Source organism: Bufo bufo, chromosome 2 (genome assembly GCF_905171765.1).
Source record: "Bufo bufo chromosome 2, aBufBuf1.1, whole genome shotgun sequence".
Classification (NCBI taxonomy): Eukaryota; Metazoa; Chordata; class Amphibia; order Anura; family Bufonidae; genus Bufo; species Bufo bufo.
In genome coordinates, this window is record NC_053390.1 from 176,242,296 (window position 1) to 176,266,389 (window position 24,094).

At 42.0% G+C, this 24,094-nt stretch overlaps 1 protein-coding gene across 3 annotated transcripts in view; it reads right to left on the minus strand.

The window, feature by feature from the left end:
• The window catches only part of DTWD2 (DTW domain containing 2), a 303,756-nt gene that overhangs the window by 109,837 nt on the left and 169,825 nt on the right, over window positions 1-24,094 (minus strand). For all 3 annotated transcript variants that reach the window (XM_040421668.1, XM_040421669.1, XM_040421667.1), the window contains exon 5: window positions 8,127-8,319. In XM_040421668.1, coding sequence (XP_040277602.1) covers window positions 8,127-8,319 — 193 coding nt within the window. The remainder of the gene's footprint in view (window positions 1-8,126; window positions 8,320-24,094) is intronic.

Here is a 24,094-nt window from a genome sequence, read left to right on the forward strand (position 1 = left end):
CCAGTCAAAGAATATAAAGGATAATTTAAAATACAATGTAGCGACAGGCACTCAACCTTTGATACCATGCATTGATAATGTGGAGGTGTAGATTAAAACTCCAATTTATTTGAAAAATTAAGAACCACCTAAAAATGTCCATAAATACCAATTGGTAAAATAAAATACTTACTTCATACAATAAAATTAAATAGATGCCACTTCAGATATAGTTATTTCATCCACAATGGCCCTCTTTTGATGGTTACCATTGGAATTAGGCCTATAGATGAGGGCTGGTGGGGCCTCTCACTCGATAGCCTCCTGAGTTTGGTAGGTAATTGTCTATGGTACGTAACTGGTTGAGATGGCAGATAATAAAGTCCTCAATTCATTAGGCTGCGATCGACAATGATATATCGTATTGGCAGCTGAATAGTTACTTCTGTTTGCATTAGATACTGAATATTAGTTGAGTATCATTGGTGACAGTTCCATGCGCTGGTATAATAGATACTAGGGTAATGCAGAAGATTACTTATTGATATAATTCACCTGTTATTCTTTATGGTTGATAAAGTGCAAATGGTCGTGCATATAGATAGGTTGCTGTATAATAAAACTTGTTAGCAGCCTGTACCTCCGCTACCATGTGGCGTCCCACGGAGCGGTCAGTACCTGACTTGTTTTACCTCCCTCCTGCAGATGACTCCGGCCGTGATGTTTCGCCGTCCAGATCCTGGGTATCGGAGGTAGTACAAAAATTCGTAAAAGAGAAGTGCTTCTACTTGTTAAATGCCAAGGCACTTGATTTTATCCATATATATTGAGAGTAGGTCCTGGAATATGGGAATTTAAACCATACGCGTTTTGAAGTGTATACTCACTCCATCAGTGGAAACGTGATGTGAACCTACCCTTAGAGAGTCGCTCAAAAGCATAGATGGGCAGAGATTCACCAAAGTGTGAAGAACTGAGTCTAAAAATTGTGGAACAATTTAAAAAAAAGATGTTCCTAAATGTAAAATTGTAAAAAATATTCCACCATCTACAGTACATAATATCATTGAAAGATTCAGAGAACCTGGAGAAATCCACATGCGCAATGGACAAAGCCAATGGTCAATATTGGATGCTCGTGATCTACAGGCCCTCGGATACAAATTATTGGATTTTGGTTTTATTTACATTTGACACAGTGTCCCAACTTTTTGGGAATTGAGGTTGTACATTACATATGTATCTCTAGGACTCTTTGTGAGGTACTATTTTGTATGCAGGGGAGGAAGGGGCTAATAAGAGCTAATTGCAGTGCTTCATGGGAGATACAGGTGCTGTCTCATGGGAGCTGTATCCTACCCATAGTCCTCCAGATAAGCAGAAAAGTGAATAAAAGAAAGTTTTAATTTTGTGGCATAACCTCTTTATTACACAGGGATTGGTCTAGGGCAGGGATGGTGAACCTTTTAGAGACCGAGTGCCCAAACTGAAACCCAAAGCCCACTTATTTGTCGCCAAGTGCCAAGACAGCAATTTAACCTGAATAGCAATATAGTATATTTTCCATGTTTCATTTAGCTATAATAGCCTGCCTACATTCAATGCATTGCCTGTGCCATTCATAGTACGCACTGCGCTGATGGACAGGAAAAATCAAAGGCATATTAGTACACCAAAGACTTTTTCAAGGGTGCGGGTGCCCACAGAGAGGGCTCCGAGTGCCGCCTCTGGCACCAGTGCCATAGGTTCGCCAACACTGGTCTAGGGGGTATCAGCAAACCATTTTGAGGTGTACAGAATGTAGATTGTTCCGTCTGTACAACCAAAAACATCAATGAAAATAAGGACAATGCACAACAGCAGTCAGACCTATTTTAGCAAAACATTCCCCTATTTTATTTTTCAGGACATAGTCTTATTTTCCTTAGCAATGCAAATTAAATCTTGAGTACAACTATGTAACTTTTCTGTGAAATAGACATGATTCTGTAAGAAGGTACATATTACCGGTACCTTTTCACTGATCACATCAAAGGGTCATGTCATCAGCAGGACACTTTCACTTAGTCCAAATAACAGCTGTGCATTGCCCTAAGCTTGTAGAAAGACCTGCTATATACTTGTGCTAATGCACTGTGCTCACGGCCAGACAGAAAAAGTATAAAATGGGAAATTTCGGCAGGGCTGCCAATTATTCATACTGTGCTATCAAACTGCTGCAGAAGAGTTCATGGAATAATCTACTAGTAGACTGCTCCTTCAAACCCTGACTAAATATTAGCCAGAATATTAAACTGTTTGTTTGTCAGCCTGTATATAATGAAGTGTATAGGCTGAACTTAGAGATGACCTGTCACTTCTACTGACATGTCTGTTTTAGTAAGTAATTCTACTCAACACAAAAATGCTAAAATGTATGTCTAAAGTGACAGCTGGGCATTCCTACTCCCCTTGTCAAAGGGAGCGTGCCTACACAATCTGGCACTTTCAGCTCTGATTGGACAGTGTCAGAATGTGTTGGGATATACCCTCAACTGGTAACACCCAGTTGTCATTGTAGTCATAAATTTCAGGAAGGAATAACAGAAGAATGATAAAACACAGTATGAAAAGATGTTCTAGAATTAATATATTCTGAGGAATACAGTAATTTACATAAGCATGTCAGGAATGCTGATGGTTCTTCTTTAAGGGAATTGTATTTTACATGAATATACATGACAGCTTTCTTCTCAGTGATTCCTTCACTACATATTCTAATGTACAAGTTACAGAAACAGTTGAGCAAGTTTCCATTATTTTCTTGCCTCAATGCAGTGGTTGCCTCACCAGGCTGGACAGGGGCAGGGTACTCTACAGTGATACTTGTCTTTGATGCCCAACAAAAAGCCTAGGGATCACAAAATAAGGCAACTAGAAAGGGTACAGTGCCTTCAACCAGTTAAATATGAGCACTCTGTCTGACCATAGAGGACAGAGTGGCAAAGGCTGGATAATAAATTAGGTGCATGGCCAGACACCTTTGTCTAACTCCAAATATTAGTTTAAAGCAACTTTTGAGTTAAGGATACTTTCACACTTGTGTTATAGGATTCCGGCAGGCAGTTCTGTGGTCGGAACTGCCTGTCGGATCCGGAAGTTCGTATGCAAACGGATAGCTTTAGTTTCCGGATCCAGATGCAGATCCGTCTAACAAATGCATTGAAATACCGGATCCGTCTCTCTCCGGCGTCATCGGGAAAACCGGATCCGGTATTTATTTTTTTTCGCATTTTTAAAAGGTCTGCTCATGCACAGACAGGGAAACTGGATCTGGTTTTCCGGAACACTTGGTACCGGATCCAGCATTAATACATTTCAAGTGTTCCAGGATTTTGGCCGTAGAAAATACCGCAGCATGCTGCAGTATTTTCTCTGGCCAAATACTGTAAGAGGGACTGAACTGAAGACAACCTGATGCATTCTGAATGGAAAGCATTCCGTTCAGTATGCATTAGGATAAAACTAAAGCTTTTTTTACGGTTTTGAGCCCCTGTGACGGAACTCAATACCGGAAAACGTGAACGCTAGTGTGACAAAACCCCTTTCACAGAAAATCAGCACCACAAAACATAAACCAAACAAAATAAACTCCTGCCCGTCTCGGCTCTAACTAATACAGAATAGTTTCTAGCGCAGGTCACACACAGAGAATCCGGTGTCTCTAGCCTGCAAGGCAGCCATCTTCCTAGACTTTTCTAGGCATAACTCTCTCTGACTGACAGCCTGGCATGTGCTTTTATTTCCCCCTAACGATCCCAGCTGGCTACACCTGGTGATCCCTCAGTCTAGGGGAAAACCTGCCCTGGAATTGGGGTGGACTGGGGAGGTTCCACTACCAAACCTACCTTCCCAGTCCAAATAAAATCAAGCCCTTGAACTTTTAACAAAAACGGTCTCACCAACCTACACCTTGCTGAAACCACTTTAACTTTTCTGGATTTTACTTACCTCACCCATTTGAGGAACCTGGGTGAGACAAACACCTTGTCAGGAATATAAATTATTTTTTACTGGCGGCCCTGATTATCAGTGGATTCACCTTTTTGCTTGTACACAGTCAGTGCACATGCAAAATATGTTCCCACCCCCCAGCCATCTGTCAGCTAGCAAGGGAGAAAGCCCCAGTGGTCCAGGCTTCAAGGAGGCCCCAGTTTAATAATGTCACACCTCAACCAGCCAGTTTGGAGGCAACCAAATCTGCAGGAAAACCCCCAGCAGGGGGTCTCAGCTCTTGCCCAAGATAAATGATACCTCCCAGACATGTTGGCACCTACATTTCATAAGGAATTATGAATCGCCCAGCCATCGCAGGCGCAAACCGGATACATATTTGTGTCCCGGTGGCAACGAGGAACGTGCCTATGTTCTTGGTTTGATAGTGGGATGCCAGGGAAGGGATATACATATCTCCCCACAGAAACCAACTAAAGGTACTATGTTTGGACTCTAGTTGAAGCCGGAACCCAGGCGGATCCGTTGGTCCCAGAACCATCTCCCTGTGACCTTCTGGACTGGAGCTATAAACCCTAAAGGGTTTATTGGTCATTTGCAGCCAGTCCAGCAGGGGGGGGAGTGGACCCCTCCCAAAGGGCGGAAGGGGAGGGGCCGGCTACAGGATAAAAGGCTTGTGCCAGCAAGCTGGCGGGTCTTTTCTCTGAAGAAGGGTCACATCATGTAATGTGCTTAGGGGGACCCAGGAACTAGCTGAGATCACTGCCCTTCATGTGACTTCAGCAAAGAACACCACAACCGAAAGAAACTTTCATCTTACCCGGTAACTGACTTTTGCTCTGCTTAACCCTGTTTTACCAATATAACCTGTATCTGTAACCTCAGACCACTGTATATATTCTCTGTGCATATTGTGTTATATCTAGTGTGCCCTTAAGGCGATTAAATATATAATTTAATCTTGTGCTATCTTGTATCTCGATCACAAATCCCCACATCCGTGTTTTGGCCTAGTTATAAGCTACCGGTGGGTTGGTTTCTCACCCTATATAATCCCGTTAGCGGATAGGTAAGAATGGATATAATGAAAGTCTGGAAGTAAACATAACACCAAATGTAAAAAAGCTGAAGATGAAAATAGGATAGCTCCTACAAATGGATAATGATCCTAAACACACCTCAAAATCCACAAATAAAAAAGCACAAGCTGAAAGTTTTACTATGACCCTCACATTCCTCTGATCTAAACATCATTGAAATTCTATGGATAGACCTCAAAAGAGCAGTGCATGCAAGACGACCCCGTAATCTCACAGAACGACTTTTGCATGGAAGAATGGATGAAAATCCCTCAAACAAGAACTGAAAGACTGTCTACAAAAAGCGTTTACAAGCTGTGATACTTGCCAAAGGGGGAGCTACTAGGTAATAACCATGAAGGGTGCCCAAAGTTTTGCTTTAGGCCCTTTTCCTTTTTAGTCATTTAGAAAATGTAAAAGGTGAAAATAAAAAAGATGAATGTGTCATCTTTAACTATGCGTTTTGGAGATCATTTCATCTTCAACTTTCTTAACTGTAACAGTAATTTTGACCATAGGTGCCCAAACTTTTGTATGCCACTGTATTTTCCCTAACTATCATCCTGCCTTGTTACACACAGGTATCCTAAAGGGGTTCTCCGGGAATTAAAAAAAATGAACACTCTTAAATATTACTTTATTTTAAATATATTCCCAAATATATTTCATTATTTATAATGGCATCTTTTTGTCTAGCTAGCAATCATTAGGAAAAATAAAATGGCCGCTGTCCAATTAGTACACACAAAACCTGTCCTAATCACACATCAGGACAAGTTACTTCACAACACTGAGCTAAAGAGCTGTCTCATCCTCCTCTTTGCACTACTTGTCAGGGATTATGATCCTGAATACAGCTGGTAATATTTTCAGCTGAATCTCTGTAGGAATGGAGTTCAGGAGGAGACATGCTATACAGAGAACGTATCTCAGCTTGTCACGGTGGAATGATCCAGCCAATAGATGATCGTAAGGCGCATAACCACAACCCGATGCAGGATACAACAAAGTTTCCTGCCTGCGCGTCCCTTCCACATGTGCCACGTGCGTGACTGTAGCGAGAACGCTCCAACAAACTGGTACACAAACTCTATCTACAATTGAAACAAGGCACCGACAAGCGCCATTTTCAGAAGGAACCAGGCAGTATACACCCAGCTGCACTTAAACTGGGGTGACACAGAAATGATAAAGGGGTCGTCGAGACCCCGAAACGCGTTGTCTCGTAATAAACTTTGTTGTATCCTGCATTGAGTTGTGGTTATGCGCCTTACGATCGTCTATTGGCTGGATCACTCCACCGTGACCAGCTGAGATACGTTTTCCAATATTTACCCGAGTGGCAACCTGGCCTTCGCCCCAAGGGTTTCCTGACGCATCTGGCAGCACCAACTTGTTACCTACAAATCTCACAGCCTACCTTCAATACAGTTGCACCTAAATTCGGTGCAACCAAAAACAGGTGAGTTTATTATATCCACCCGTTTTTGAAGGAAGCTGTTGTATCTTGACCTATTTACCCTATGAGCGCCTCTCTGACCCTGTGCCCGTAAGCTTACTATGATATACAGAGAGACAGACCTTTAGGAACCTCTAGGAACAATGGAGGCGTTCCTATACATTAAAACTAATACAGGCACATAAGAACATGGGCCCAACACAGATGCCTTCAGCTGCCAAGTGCACTTGTAACAGGTCAGCCAGTTTCATAGGTACAAATCTACTGACAGATGCCCTTTAAGTAAAAGGTATCATTACATGCAGCTCAGCTATCCCTACAAGACATTGGGGGTCATTTACTAACAGATATAAGCCAATTTTTAGCGTATCTCTGGTGCAGATTGCAATGCAAAGGTTATTTGCGCCACAATCTGCGACTTTTCCCCGCTCACACCAGGTCTAAAAAAAAAGGAAGCTGGCGTACATTTACACAGGCAGTGGATACGCCGAAGTTATGTAGAGGACAACGCCTCTACATAACTTTGGCACAACGGGGTATTAAGACCGGCGTCTAAAACAGATGGTGACAGATTCCCTATAAAAGCTGTGGCTCTTTTATAGATTTTTCTGCACCCTAGTGCTCCCATTCAACCGCTACGCAGGAAACATTACGCAAACCCATTTTACTAGAGTAGACTGGTGTTGCAGTTCCCTGCGCAACAGATGGACTGTAGAGAGGCTGTGAAAATCCTGCAAGGTAGGGATAAAGGAATATCCTTTAAATGCATATATAACAATCCGGTGTATATAACCATGCAAAGGTTAACAGTGGACCCCACAATTACCTAAACACATATAAGCATACATATAGATGACGGCTTACAGTAAATTACTGTTCCACAAATTCTCTATACAGTAAAAGACAAAGCACTCAGCTACACTAAAGCGAGGAAAACGTTACACTGCTAGATTGGTAGAAAATGACTCCAACTATTCAAATTAATGCTATATCTGTATTTAATAGGCGACAGAAAAAGAACTATTGTTACGAGAACATAAAGTAAGCAACAATTGAGTGATTTTGTTCACTCAATTTGTCCTTAGAAAAATGATAGATGACAGTTATCCGCATGAATGCCGGCAACTCGGCACAGGTTCCCTCTTCACCATGACCCCAACAGAAGTATAATTTAGCAAATATAGCCAGTCTGACATCTGGTGTACACAATTTATACGTTCTGTCTGATCAGCGTCTCTGTGAAAAATCGCAAGGGTGGATCTTTAATAAAACAAACACTTTTAATTTCCATCTTTGTTCAGTATGGTTCAGGAAAGGTTAAGAATGGGATAAAAATGACAGCAGAGCTCAAGTGTCAATACTCCCTCCTGCTATAACTTACCAGCCAGCCCTTTCATTATATCATAAAAAATATTTCCAAAATCATCCCTGAAGGTGCAGAGTTATGACAACGTCAAATACAGGTGTAAGCAAGCCTGAATACTGTCTGTCACTGTCTCGTTACCAGCCATGATTCATGAACAGCGACTCTCTATAAATAAACCGAGACTAAGAAATACTTGGATCTATGGAACACGAGCAGGCACTAATTTTATAGTGGTATGAGCCTGATTTACCTGCTTTGGCAACCGAAAAAGAGAATTTTTGTAGAATATGTCTTTGGCCTGGCTCCATGTGCCATCTATTATGATGAGGGAGTGCGGGTGATGATTGTCTTCTAGGGACAGCTCTTCCAAATTAGCTGCTTCAGCTCCAGGATAAAGGATAAAAGTACCAGGTTTCCTGCAAATGGCTGCTAGCTCTGGAAATCTGAAAGCAAACGAGAGATGATGTTAATAAAAGAATGGCTTTATTCATCAGCATAGTATTATCACACCTGAAATTACCCAGCTGGATGGCTGGGATCATGGCAATTATTAGCGGATTTAATTTTAGAAAATTTTAAGATTACGACAGATTTTTAAAAATACTAATCCTCGAGACTAGTGTTGAGTGAATTTTAGAGGAAATTTGATTTTCTGTGAAGCCGAATTTCCTTGTGCTTCGTGGTAGCAATTTTTTTTTCGCTAAATGGCGGTACAAAATTAAAAAACATACTTAACTTACCTCCTCCGTTTGAGCGTGAAGAACCGTTCACCACTATTTTGATTGAAGATCTCGCACGAAATCCTGTGCGTGGCAACGTATGACGTCTGTTGCAGAGCAGGATTGCTGGGTGCAATTCAGATCAGACACACATTGCGGATCCGCAATACACCCGGCCGGCACCCCCATAGAAATGCCTATTCTTGTCCGCAATTGCGGACAAGAATAGAACATGTTCTATTTTTTTCGGGAGCCGCGGACCAGAAGATCGGCGGCACGCTCCTGAAATAAGGATGCGGAGAGCGCATAGTGTGCTCTCCGCATCCATTCGGTCCCCATAGAGAATGAATGGGTCCGCACCCGTTCTGCAATTTGAGGAACGGATGTGGAACCATTATTACGGATGTGTGAATGGAGCCTTACTTTGAAAGTCTTGATGTGCAAGCACTTCATTTATTTTCATATTCCACACTCTAGCTGCTTGCTTTAGACTATATATACTCCTGTGAAGTTTACATACTAGGTTTGGCCTTTGTTCATCTTTGAACCCTGGAGGTTTTTCTGTGAGTGTCCATGTTTTAGTATCATGCATGGATTTTATCTTGTCCTTATCAGATTTTATCCATTTACTGGCTTCCCCTTCTGAAAGTTGAGATACAGTCCTGATCAAAAGTTTAAGACCACTTCAAAAATGGCAAAAAAAAATCATATTTAGCATGGCTGGATCTTAACAAGGTTCCAAGTAGAGCTTCAACATGCAACAAGAAGAAATGGGAGTGAGACAAAACATTTTTTAATGAAAACAACGATTAAATTGAAACAGGCTGTTTTTCAGCTGATACAAATTTTAGGACCACATGCCTTTAAAAGGCCAAATCTGTGCAAAGATGTGGATTCATTGTCATTTTCTGTCAGGTAGTCACACGTTGTGATGGCAAAGGCAAAAAAACTCTCCCTTTTTGAACGTGGTCGGGTTGTTGAACTGCATAATCAGGGCTCTCACAGCGCGCCATCGCTGCTGAGGTGGGACACAGTAAGACAGTCATTTGGAATTTCTTAAATTCTTAAATGATCCTGAGGGTTATGGAACAAAAAAGTCAAGTGGAAAACCCCAAAAAATTTCATTAGCACTGAGCCGGAGGATCCAATTGGCTGTCCGTCAAGACACTGGACGATCCTCGACCCAAATTAAGGCCCTTACTGGTGCTGACTGCAGCCCCATAACCATCAGACGGCATCTGAGACTGAAGGGCTTCAAAAACAAAAAACATCTTCAAAGACCTCGTCTCCTTGAACGCCACAGAACTGCTCTTTTGGACTTTGCAAGAGAGCACCAAACATGGGACATTCAAAGGTGGAAGAAAGTTTTATTCTCTGATGAGAAAAAATGTAACCTTGATGGTCCTGATGGTTTCCAACGTTACTGGCATGACAAGCAGATCCCACCTGAGATGTTTTCTACGCGCCACAGTGGAGGGGGCGCCATAATGGTCTGGGGTGCTTTTTCCTTCAGTGGAACAATGGAGCTTCAGGAAGTGCAGGGGCGTCAAACGGCCGCTGGCTATATCCAGATGTTGCAGAGAGCATTCCTCATGACTGAGGGCCCTCGTCTGTGTGGTAACGACTGGGTTTTTCAACAGGACAACGCTACAGTACACAATGCCCGCAGGACAAGGGACTTCTTCCAGAAGAATAACATCACTCTTTTGGCCCATCCTGCGTGTTCCCCTGATCTAAATCCAATTGAGAACCTTTGGGGATGGATGGCAAGGGAAGTTTACAAAAATGGACAACAGTTCCAGACAGTAGATGGCCTTCGTGCGGCCGTCTTCACCACTTGGAGAAATGTTCCCACTCACCTCATGGAAACGCTTGCATCAAGCATGCCGAAACTAATTTTGGAAGTGATAAACAATAACGGCGGAGCTACTCATTACTGAGTTCATGTTTGGAAGTTGGATTTCTGTTTTTGGGGGGGGGTTTTTGGAGGTGTGGTCCTAAACTTTTGATCAGCTGAAAAACAGCCCGTTTCAGTTTATTCGTTGTTTTCATTAAATTGAATCCTTAAAAAATGTTTTGTCTCACTCCCATTTCTTCTTGTTGCATGTTGAAGCTCTACTTGGAACCTTGTTAATATCCAGCCATGCTAAATATGATTTTTTGCCATTTTTCAAGTGGTCTTAAACTTTTGATCAGGACTGTATGTCTTCCCAAGTTGCAGGTTCATTGGCACTGGCAGTGCTTGCCTTGTATGAGAGACGTCCCGGTGGTTTACCTTTGTTTTCTCTTTTGAGCGTCTCGGTTCTGAGTCTGAGCTTACTTGTGTCTGCTCTTCAGTACTGGTAGAGTCTGCACTCACTTCAACTGTTCAAAAGTTACAGAGGTGGGCTGGTCAGTGTCAGTTTTCTCTTCTGTTCTTGCTTCTTCTGTTGTCAGTACATTGTCTCAGATCTTCAACGAAAGTTATTCTGTTGCTAATGTTAACCTTGTCTGTTTTGATATTTAGGATTCTGTAACCCTTAACATGGTGACTGTATCCAACAAAGACACCTTCAAATGCTCTGTTTTGGAGTTTGGTGCATTATTCTTCTGGAATATAGATAAACGCTTTGCATCCAAAAACTCTTAGGTGTTTTACACTTGGCTTCTCATTGTGCCAACAGTTCATATGGAGTTTTCTCCACTGTTCTGGAAAGGAGTCTGTTCTGCAAATATGTAGCTGTCATTGCTGCCTCACCCCAGTATTTTTGTGGTAGTCCAGAGACTGTCAGCATACATCTGATCATTTCAGTCAGAGTTCTGTTCTTCCTTTCAGCTACCCCATTTTGCTCTGGTGTGTATGGGACTGTCTTTTGATGTTCTATTTCATTCTGTTTTAAGTACTCTTGTATCTTATGTCCTGTGAATTCACCTCCATTACCACTCTGAAGTATGAGAGGCTTCCTCTGAAACTTGTTACTGGTCTTTACTACATAGTCTTGTAATTTGTCAAGAACTTCACTCTTGTGTTGCATTAGGTAGGTGACTGTGTATCTTGAATAGTCATCTATGAAAGTCACTATGTACCTGTTGCCTCCAGGTGTAGGTGGGTTTAGGTGACCACATACATCACTGTGACCTAGGTCAAGTGGTCTTGAAGCTCTCTTCTGACTGACTTTTGGAAGTGTTGCTCTTGTAGCTTTGGATTTGATGCAACATTCACACTTAACAAAAACTGGACAAGGGGATACTGCTAGATTCTCTTTTGTCGTTCCTGCATGCATTCTGGGAGTCTATGACCTAGACGCCTGTGCCACATTTGTATACAGTTATTGTGCTTATGTGTAAATAGTCTCACATTTTCCTTCAGTGTGTTGAGGTGATAAAGATGATCATCCAGCTTGGCACTTGCTATTGTCTGCTTGCCGTCGAGGATAGAACACTTATCACCTTGGAATTTTACAGTGAGTCCTTTGGCTGTTAGACACTTCACAGATAGGAGTCCTCCTTCTAGATCAGGAATATAAAGCACATCTTTCACTGGTATGGCTAAATTGTGTCCTGCATCATCAGGGCATACAAGGGTTCCATGCCCATATCCTTCTGCATGTATTTTACGTCAATCAGCAAGGTAAATAGTTTCTTTGTTATTCAGATCAAGTTCCGTAAAAAAACTTCTAGCACTCGTCATGTGACTGGTTGCCCCCGAGTTAATGCACCAGCCTTGACATTTATGGTTGCCTATCGCTTTAAATGTGGCATTACAGTTTCCTTCCCATGGATCAGAGATTGTGGCTTTGATCTTTTGTTTAGTATAAGAGGGACGCTGTCTCATTTGCTCCGCTTCCATATAGTAGTGTCTTTCTTTATGTGTCCCTGTTTATGGCATCCAAAACACCCTGGTCTCCTTCCTTTGTAACCTTGTGTCTGTAGCTTTAAGAGAGGTTCTGGTGGCGGTTTCTGTGGAGTCCTGCACTAATTCCTTTCTTCTCTGATACTCATCTATGAGCCTGTTTTTTTACAAATGCTAGTGTCAGATCTGTCTCAGGCCGTGTCTCCAGTGCATTGATCAGTGCAGTATTTGTATCGGGTAAACTGCACAACAACATGGCTGCGGCGTGACTGTCTGTTATATTCTCCCCGATTGATCTGAGTTGTGCAATCACTTCCAGCATGGCGTTTATATGCTCCTGCATGTCCTGCTCTCTGCTAAGCCTTTATTTTGTAACGTTTCCGCAATAGAAACAACTTGCTATTTAAACTGGATCATTCATGCAGTCTTTTCAATAGATCCCACATGCCTTTGGCTGTGCCCTTATGGCGTATGTGAATGAGCTGATCATCCTCCACTAGTAAGCTTATGGTGGCCCGTGTCTGTTTTTCTTGTCCCCGTCCTGATCATTGTCCTGTGGCCTCTCTGTGGTGGTAACCTCCCACAAGTCATCTCTGGATAATAGCATTACCATTTTAAACTCCCATAGCTGATAATTGTCATTGTTCAGCTTGGCCACTGAGAGTTCAACCTCTGAGATTCTGGCCATTCTCCCTCCTTTATATATGAACAGTCTTACTTGGCTAGAGGAGATGTCTCTGGAAAGCTTCCTTATGTCAATCTCCGCATCAGCCACACTGTCATCCATTCGGGGCTTTGTTCTGCCTGGGCCACGCCTGGTCACTGGGCTTTATCCGTTCACTGGGCTATATCCGGTCCCTGGGCCCATAACCTGTTGCAGAGTAGGATTGCTGGGTGCAGCGGAGTCAATTCAGATCAGACATTGTGGAGTAACAGGAACTGGGTTTATCGGAACATGCGTGCAATAACAGAAGGTCACCTTGCATGGTGACTGGCCCAGACAGGAAAATAAAAAGGAAGTTCACCTCAATGTACAGGAAATACAACACGTCATAGAAATGCATATTGAGACTACAAGTGAAGCATTAGTAACAGCGACATCTAGTGTCATAACTATGAACTGCAGTTAATCTAGCAATAGACTAAGCTGTAAGATGTTGTATCTCTAACAACGTCACTGTGATGCAAGGCACCAACGAAACAGACCAGTGTAGATGAAGCAAGGGGTTTATTCAAAAGAAAATAAACAAAGTCCAGGCAAACTTCACTGGTAACAAATAACAGGAATGCGAAAACGAGGGGAAGCCAGGTGTAGTCCCAATCCGTGCTTTAACCCCTTAAGGACTTAGGACGTACCGGTGCGCCTTGTTTGCCGAGTCCTTAAGGACCCAGGGCGTACCGGTACGTCCTAACTTTAAAATTACATTGCGGCGGGGGTTAATCGGAACAGGATGTCGGCTGTCACAACGCCGGGGGGGGTCATAAACCCCCCCTCCCCCCGCATCGGCGATCACCACAAACCGCAGGTCTGAATTGCGGTTTTACTTTATCCGGCGGGCGGCGGTGCCATCGGGTCCCCATGCGGCTGTAGGGGGGACCTGATGGCATGGAAGGAAGCGCGATGCCTTCCTTAGGCATCTGCGCTGCCTTCCGGTGACGAGCCTGTGAGATCCAGCCCCCTGGATCTCACAGGCCGGAAGCTGTATGAGTAATACACACAATATTACTCATACAGCCAATGCATTTCAAAACAGAAGTATTGGAATGCATTGTAAAAGGGATTAGACCCCCAAAAGTTGAAGTCCCAAAGTGGGCCAAAAAATAAAGTAAAATAAAAGATGAAAAAATAAAGTTTCCCCCCCAAGAAATTGAAAGTTTCAAGTAAAAATAAACAAAAACGTAATTTTCCCCAAATAAAGTAAAAAAAAATTGGTAAAAAATAGAAAAAATAAAAATAAATTGACATATTCGGTATCGCCGCGTCCGTATCGACCGGCTCTATAAACATATCACATGACCTAACACCTCAGATGAACACCGTAAAAAATAAAAACTGTGCTAAATAAACCATTTATTTGTCACCTTACATCACAAAAAGTACAACAGCAAGCGATCAAAAAGGCGTTTGCCCACCAAAATAGTACCAATCTAACCGTCACCTCATCGCGCAAAAAATTAGCCCCTACCTGAGACAATCGCCCAAAAATGGCTCAGAATATGGAGACCCTAAAATATAATTAAAAAAAAAAAGCTGTTAATGTGTAAAACTTACACAAAAAAAAATAAGTATATATATTAGGTATCGCCGTGTCCGTATTGACCGACTCTATAAAAATATCACATGACCTAAAAAGAAAAACTGTGCTAAATAAAAAGAAATTGTCACCTTACATCACAAAAAGTGTAATAGCAAGCGATCAAAATGTCACACGCACCCCAAAATAGTGCCAATAAAACCGTTACCTCATCCCGCAAAAATCATACCCTACCCAAGGTAATCGCCCAAAAACTGAAAAAATTATGGCTCTCAGACTATGGAAACACTAAAACATGATTTTTTTTGCTTCAAAAATGAAATCATTGTGTAAAACTTACATAATCAAAAAAAAAAGAAGTATACATATTAGGTATTGCAGCGTTCGTAATAACTTGCTCTATACAAATATCACATGACCTAACCCCTCAGGTGAATACCGTAAAAAAATGCAATTTTTTGCCACCTTACATCACAAAAAGTGTAATAGCAAGCGATCAAAAAGTCACACGCACCCCAAAATAGTGCCAATAAAACCGTCATCTCATCCTGCAAAAATCATACCCTACCCAAGGTAATCGCCCAAAAACTGAAAAAATTAAGGCTCTCAGACTATGGAAACACTAAAACATGATTTTTTTTGTTTAAAAAAAGAAATCATTGTGTAAAACTTACATAAATAAATAAAAAGTATATATATTAGGTATCGCCGCGTCCGTATTGACCGGCTCTATACAAATATCACATGGCCTAACCCCTCAGATAAACACTGTAAAAAAGAAAAAAGAAAAACTGTGCTAAATAAAAAAAATTGTCACCTTACATCACAAAAAGTGTAATAGCAAGCGATCAAAATGTCACACGCACCCCAAAATAGTACCAATAAAACCGTCACCTCATCCCGCAAAAATCATACCCTACCCAAGGTAATCGCCCAAAAACTGAAAAAATTATGGCTCTCAGACTATGGAAACACTAAAACATTATTTGTTTTGTTTAAAAAAAGAAATCATTGTGTAAAACTTAAATAAATAAAAAGTATACATATTAGGTAGCGCCGCATCCGTGACAACCTGGTCTATAAAAATATCACATGATCTAACCTGTCAGATGAATGTTGTAAATAACAAAAAATAAAAACGGTGCCAAAACAGCTATTTCTTGTTACCTTGCCTCACAAAAAGTGTAATATAGAGCAACCAAAAATCATATGTACCCTAAACTAGTACCAACAATACTGCCACCCTATCCTGTAGTTTCTAAAATAGGGTCACTTTTTGGGAGTTTCTACTCTAGGGGCGCATCAGGGGGGCTTCAAATGGGACATGGTGTAAAAAAAAACAGTCCAGCAAAATCTGCCTTCCAAAAACCGTATGGCATTCCTTTCCTTCTGCGCCCTGCCGTGTGCCCGTACAGTAGTGTACGACCACATATGGGGTGTTTCTGTAAACTACAGAATCAGGGCCATAAATATTGAGTTTTGTTTGGCTGTTAACCCTTGCTTTGTTACTAGGAAAAATGGATTAAAATGGAAAATTTGCCCGAAAATTTTAATTCAGAAATTTCATCTCCATTTGCCAATAACTCTTGTGGAACACCTAAAGGGTTAACGATGTTTTTAAAATCTGTTTTTAATACCTTGAGGGGTGTAGTTTCTTAGATGGGGTCACATTTATGGAGTTTCTACTCTAGGGTTGCATCAGGGGGGCTTCAAATGGGACATGGTGTCAAAAAAAACAATCCAGCAAAAGCTGCCTTCCAAAAACCGTATGGCATTCCTTTCCTTCTGCACCCGGCCGTGTGCCCGTGCAGTAGTTTACGACCACATATGGAGTGTTTCTGTAAACTACAGAATCAGGGCCATAAATATTGAGTTTGGTTTGGCTGTTAACCCTTGCTTTGTAACTGGAAAAAAATTATTAAAATGGAAAATCTGCCAAAAAGGAAAATTTGGAAATTGTATCTCTAGTTTCCATTAATTCTTGTGGAACACCTAAAGGGTTAACGAAATTTGTAAAATCAGTTTTGAATACCTTGAAGGTTGTAGTTTCTTAGATGGGGTCACTTTTATGGAGTTTCTACTTTAGGGGTGCATCAGGGGGGCTTCAAATGGGACATGGTGTAAAAAAAAAAACTGTCCAGCAAAACCTGCCTTCCGAAAACCGTATGGCATTCCTTTCCTTCTGCGCCCTGCCGTGTGCCTGTACAGCGGTTTACGACCGCATATGTGTAAACTACAGAATCAGGGCCATAAATATTGAGTTTGGTTTGGCTGTTAACCCTTGCTTTGTAACTGGAAAAAAATTGAAATTGTAATTGAAGTGAAATTTTGAAATTGTATCTCTATTTTCGATTAATTCTTTTGGAACACCTAAAGGGTTAACAACATTTGTAAAATCAGTTTTGAATACCTTGAGGGGTGTAGTTTCTTAGATGGGGTCACTTTTATGGAGTTTCTACTCTAGGGGTGCATCAGAGGGGCTTCAAATGGGACATACCTTGAGGGGTGTAGTTTATAGAATGGGGTCATTTTTGGGTGGTTTCTATTATGTAAGCTTCGCAAAGTGACTTCAGACCTGAACTGGTCCCTAAAAATTGGGTTTTTGAAAATTTCTGAAAAATTTCTAGATTTGCTTCTAAACTTCTAAGCCTTGTAACATCCCCAAAAAATTAAATATCATTCCCAAAATGATCCAAACATAAAGTAGACATATGGGGAATGTAAAGTAATAACTATTTTTGGAGGTATTACTATGTATTATAGAAGTAGAGAAATTGAAACTTGGAAATTTGCAAAGTGTCATGAAATACAATGTGACGAAAAAACAATCTCAGAATGGCCTGGATAAGTCAAAGCGTTTTAAAGTTATCAGCACTTAAAGTGACACTGGTTAGATTTGCAAAACATGGCCAAGTCCTTAAGGTGAAATAGGGCTGAGTCCTTAAGGGGTTAAATGGCTGTTCACACTTGCCAGACGAAAGAATGTGTCACGGGGGATTCCGGATCCTAGGTCCCACTGGAAAGGACGGAGTCCAGGTAACCTTCAGTCACTAGCACAAGTAGTTATGACCTGTATCTGGAAAGGGAAAGATAACAGTGGGCAGTGACCGACCGGGGAAACCACCTTTTATGTGCCTGCTAACAAATACCAGGGCGCCAAGTGTCAACTCCCCATAGGTCATGAAACTGCCCTACACCTGTGTACAAGGCCTTGGCCGATCATTGGCCAATTAGACCAATGCAGGCCCCCTAATCTACTTTGAATTTAAGGCCAGGTGCTATTCCCATCACTGGTCGGCGAAGAGCATAAGAAGCACATACGCGCGACCGCACATCATCTTGCAAACCCGTTCTCAAGCATACACGTGGATGCCCGACAGGCTCAGCAAGAGTACGAGCGCGTCGATATGGACACCAAAGTGGAATCTGCAAGAGGTACCGGAGACCAGCCCGGCCGCGGCGTACTGCCACTAGCCCGACCAGCCTGTCCCCGAGACCCCGGCGGTCTACCCCTCTGGCGCACATGTGAACTCATCCCCGCGTCGGTTCGCAAAGGGGTCGGATCTGATCTATCTATGGAGACACGCGTAACCTGTACCATCGCTCCACGGGGACCCTTTTTGCTCACACCGGAGTGCGAGACAGGTGAGGATCTTACAGTCACCATGCCGGCCAACGTGATGACGTCATCACAGGCCATGCAAGATTTCGCGCTAGATCTTCAATCAAGATGGCGGTGGCTGGCTCTTCGTGATCAAATGAATGAGGTAAGTATGATTTTTTTTGAAGGTTTTTTTCTATTTTACACTGTAATATTAATGTCAGATGTCGCAATCAGCTATAGAGTTTCAAACATGGAATTTGTTGAAATTTCGTTTTTAAAAGCCATAATTTTTATATTTTTTTTGCATCACATGCTATAGATTTTATTTGAATTTTGGGGTACATATGACTTTTTGATCGCTTTTTATTTCATTTTTGGAAGGTGAGGTGGGCAAAAGTTGCAATTATTTCAATGTTTTTTATTTTCATTTTTATGGGGTTCACCATGCGTTATATATGATAACTTTATTCTGCAAGTTTACTTCTTTTTTTTTTTTCATGTTTTACCATGTTTGCAACACACATTCATAAAAAAATAAATAAAAATCTGTTGTATTTTCCTTTGCCATATACTAATATTTATAACATTATTATTTTTCTGCAACATAGCTGTCTCAGGGTATTTTGGGGGGTTGGACTATAGTTTTTTTCTTACCATTCTTGGGTACATATGACTTTTCAAATGCAAAATACAAATGCAATAGCACTCTGCAACCAGCACTCTGCCCTGCCTCTATGCTGGATGTTGAATGAGGCATTGGTGTACATTTTGGCCAAAGCGTAATAAGCCACTCACCACGTCAAGGTCGCCTCTATTAGTGGTCCCTAACACTAGTTCCTACCTGTGTGGCTGTCATGGTAGGAACTAGTGTTAGGGACCACTCATAGAGGCGACCTTGACGTGGTGAGTGGCTTATTACGCTTTGGCCAAAATGTACACCAATGCCTCATTCAACATCCAGCATGGAGGCAGGGCAGAGTGCTGGTTGCAGAGTGCTATTGCATTTGTATTTTGCGTTTGTATATGTATTTCGCCATAGCGATGTGCACCTGCATACAGGGTTGTGCTGACTGAATCCCCCACATATGACTTTTCAATCGCTTTTTATACAATTTTTTGGAAGGGGAGGTAGGCAAATATGGAAATGATGTCAGTGTTTTTATTTTATGTTTCATGGGGTTCACCATGCAGTATATATGATATAATATTATTCTGCAGGTTGATACGAATACGAATTTCTATAATCTTTTCATGTTTTATTACTTTTGCATAATTTTTGGATCACCATATATGAGAACATAGCCTTTTCCGTCAATGTAGCTGGATGAGGGCTTGTTTTTTGTGGTACATTTGACTTTTTGATCACTTTTTATACAATTTTTTGGGAGGTGAGGTGACAAAAACTGCAATTCTGTCATTTTAAAAAAGACTGTTTCCACAGGAGTGGCAGTGCTGGAATACCTGGTGTTTTATCAGGTAATGGATCTTAAAAGGGAGTGTCCTATGAAAAACACTTTTCCCTATACACAGGAGAAAAGAGACCCCTTGTTCCCCCGACGGAATGGATCAGTGGTCACACATGAACGCTGTGGCTCCATTTAACACTATGGGACTGCCGCAGATATCCTAGCGCTTGTACTCCCATACAGTTAAATAGGAGAAACTGAGTGGTAGCGCACATTTGTGACTACTGCTCCATTCAAACAGGTAAACAAGACGCTCTCTTTCTCACGATCAGACAATTATCTCCTGTCCTGCGGAGAGGGAATACATGTTTGTTTATATAAATTTTTCAATGCCGTTCACCACATGGGATAAGTAACTTGATCCTTTTTTAAATCAGGTAATTACAGAAGCAGCAATTTATGTGCAGTTTAATTTACTTTTTTACATGTTTTTTCCTTATATAAATGCATGGATATAAATAATTAAATTTTTTTAAAACTTTTTTTTTTCAAGTGCTCCGATGGCTGGTTCAATACAATACAATATATCATGTCATCTATGCTTTATATATTTATGACATGGTGCGGGAAGGAGCTAAGCAAAACATTGGGCAGGAGGGATGCTGTAAAATAATAAATGACTTAGGCCTCTTTCCCACGGGCGTCCCGGATTTGCTCCAGATGCGTCCCGGGTGCATTGCGGGAAACCTGCGCGAGTGCGCACACAATTTCAGTCGGTTTTGACTGCGATTGCATTATCGCGGGGTGCAATGCGTTTTGCACGTGCGTGATAAAAAACTGAATGTGGTACCCAGACCTGAACTTCTTCACTTAAGTTCAGGTTTGGGTTCGGTGTTGTGTAGATGTTATTATTTTCCCATATAACATGGTTATAAGGGAAAATAATAGCATTTCTAAGGCTACTTTCACACTTGCGGCAGGACGGATCCGACAGGCTGTTCACCATGTCGGATCCGTGCTTCCGCTATTTCGCCGTGCCACCGCTCCGTCCCCATTGACTATAATGGAGACGGGGGCGGAGCTCCGGCGCAGCACGGCGGAAGCCGCCGGACTAAAAAGTCGGACATGCAGGACTTTTTAGTCCGGCGGCCTTCGCCGTGCACCGCCGTGCTGCGCCGGAGCTCCGCCCCCGTCTCCATTATAGTCAATGGGGACGGAGCGGCAATCCGGCGGCACGGCGAAATAGCGGAAGGACGGATCCGACATGGTGAACAGCCTGTCGGATCCGTCCTGCCGTAAGTGTGAAAGTAGCCTAATACAGAATGCTTAGTAAAATGTTGCTTGAGGGGTTAAAAAAATTAAAACAATTAACTCACCTCATCCACTTGATCGCGCAGCCGGCATCGTCTTCTTTCAGGACCTGCAAAAGGACCTTTGATGACGTAATCGTGTCCACCACGCGGTGAGCGCAGTGACGTCAGCGCAGGTCCTGCTGAATGAAAATAGAAAATTCTTTCCCCTAGCAACCATGCGTGAAAATGGCATTGCATCCGCACTTGCTTGCGGATGCTATGCGATTTTCACACAGCCCAATTCATTTCTATGGGGCCTGCGTTGCGTGAAAAACGCCGAATATAGAACATGCTACGATTTTCACGCAACGCACAAGTGATGCGTGAAAATCACCGATCATCTGCACAGCCCCATTTAAGTAAATGGGTCCGGAGTCAGTGCGGGTGCAATGAGTTCACCTCACGCATTGCACCAGCGCGGAATTCTCGCCCATGTGAAAGGGGCCTTACTAATCACCTGCTATATCCCTACCATTCCAGCCTTTATTTACTATGCTTCTGCAATGATGTGCCCTGTCTTATGATGTACACCTCTAAGGCCTCTTTCACACAAACTATACAGATTGTGTCAGGACGCGTTTAGGGTGTGTTCAGTGAAATTTGCACCATTTTGCAAGCAAGTTCAGTCAGTTTTGTCTGCGATTGCGAACAGTTATTTTTTCAGCGCGGGTGCAACGCGCTTTGATGCGTTTTTGACGCGTTTTTCAGAAGCCCCATTCACTTCTATGGAGCCAGGGCTGCATGAAAAACACAGAATATAGAACATGCTGCCATTCTCACGCAACGCAGAACTGATGCGTAAAAAATAACGCTCATGTGCACAGAGCCATTGAAATCAATGGGTCAGGATTCAGTGCTGGTGTTATGCATTTACATCACGCATTGCACCCGCGCGGAAAACTCATGTGAAAGAGGCCTAAGGTCGGTGGATTGGCTGCAGCGGTGATGTGGATAGACAGGCATGTCACTGCTTCAGCACAGTAAAAAAAACACTGGCAGTTTCCACAGGAGTGGCAGTGCTGGGACACCTGGTGATTTATCAGGTAATGGATCTTAAAAGGGAGTGTGCCATGAAAACCACTTCCCCCTATTCACAGGAGAAAAGAGACCCCTTGTTCCCGCCAACGGAAAGGAAAGGGTCACACATGAACGCTGCGGCTCCATTTAACACTATGGGACTGCCGCGCGTAGCTTAGCTCTTGTACTCCCATACAGTTGAATGGAAGAAACTTAGTGGTAGCGCGCATGTGTGACTGCTGCTCCATTCAAACAGATAAACAAGGCACTCTCTTTCTTGTGATCGGCGGGGTCCTCAGTGGACGTATTTGTCGTGGGACAACCCCTTTAATTATTTGATGGCATTTCTCCTCCTTGGCCAAATATTGCTGATCTCAGAAAACCCCTTTAATAAAAATGAGTCACCATTGCACAGATTTATATAAAAGACAGCAGAAAACTATACACTGCTTCCATGCAGCACATACTTCTACCCTTATTCCAGTAACATAAAATTGGGGCAAAAAAATCCCTGTAGCGCAATATTTTCTGTTTCCTTACAGCCTTCTGTATTCCAGCACTAAGCTTATTCCCTTGATAAATGGCCTTTTATCTGTGCTTCAAGTACAATATAGTACAAACACAGTCATGCCATATAAATCTCAGTTTGGAATAGCGGCATATTAGAGTATTAACAGACACTATAGCCGTTTTACTACTGTGTAGAAACTGAAACTTTTATGGCTTTGTAATATATAAGAGCTGAAGGAAACATGAATTAAGCAGCGTGAGTGGGAAAAGTATGGTGTCTCAGCAGCATTCACCTTGTAATGCCTTATTAAGACACAAACAAAATGACATTTTCAGTAGCGTACCATTAAACCAGGGGAAGTTTGCCTGAGGAATGGCATAGATATGGCGTCCAATAGCGATGCATGTACTTTCCCAGTTTAGTGTCTGCTTGCAATCATTTAAAGGGAAAAAAAAAAAAAAAACATCAAATGTTCACACATTGGCTGCCAAATTATTCCATCTTAAAGGTCTGCTCCTTATACAGTTTAGGAAATAAATCTCAGGCTTGCAGAAACAGAAATGACCAAGGGCAGATTACTTAGCAGACTGGAAACAAATCAAAAAGAAAGGGCACACCAACTGCGCCCATGGAGCAGATGATACATGCACACTGCAGTTAATTTAGGATATCAGCATATTCCGCACAATGACGGGTGTAAACATCTACACTACAAATCTCTTTTATCTGGAGAAGTTTTCTCAGTATAAATCAGTGCAGCTCATGGTTAAGTACAAAAGGTCAACCAATATCCTCCCTCGGTATGCTCATGAACTGAAAATTACTCTAGAACTAGTGCCATCCAACATCTACGAAGTGTAGAAAAGGGTGGGGGCACAGAAAAATCACACGGTATGCCACTAGTACCACTGGAAACTACTCGGGCATTCAATTACAGGCTACTAAACATGAAGTTCACCAGTAGATCCAAAGACAAAACAAAGGAGTATGCATAGATTACATTTGTTATTATTAACGCTTTTTAAATCTAAGGTAAATTCTCTGACTGCAAAATTAAGGCAGGGAAGAGCTTGGCTCTTATGTGAATGTGCAAGGTGGGGGCCTGATGTGGAAAATGGAGAATTCTGGGCCCTACTGAGACTACTAGGGAATCCTAGCTGTGATAAGTGGAGGAGCGAGTGGGGACATGGATTTCAACCATTAAATGAATTAAAAGAAGGACAATGCTGTGGATATGATTAAAGGGATCTATCTCTTTCCTGAACTGATGGAGAGCAAAAACCACAAGTGATGTGCATGACCAAACTAACTCATCCCTGGTTGCAGTTGTGTGGATCCAATCCTATGGTGCATTAACGCTGGCTCAAAGACAGCTAAAATTTGACCAGGTCTTTTTTAGGGATACATACAGAGAAAAGGGGTCAAGGAAAAGAAAAATCAAGATGAACTAATTTGTCAAAATCAGATGTCACTTGGTGACCCACACATGTTTTGCCACAACATATTGCAAGCTAGAAAAGAA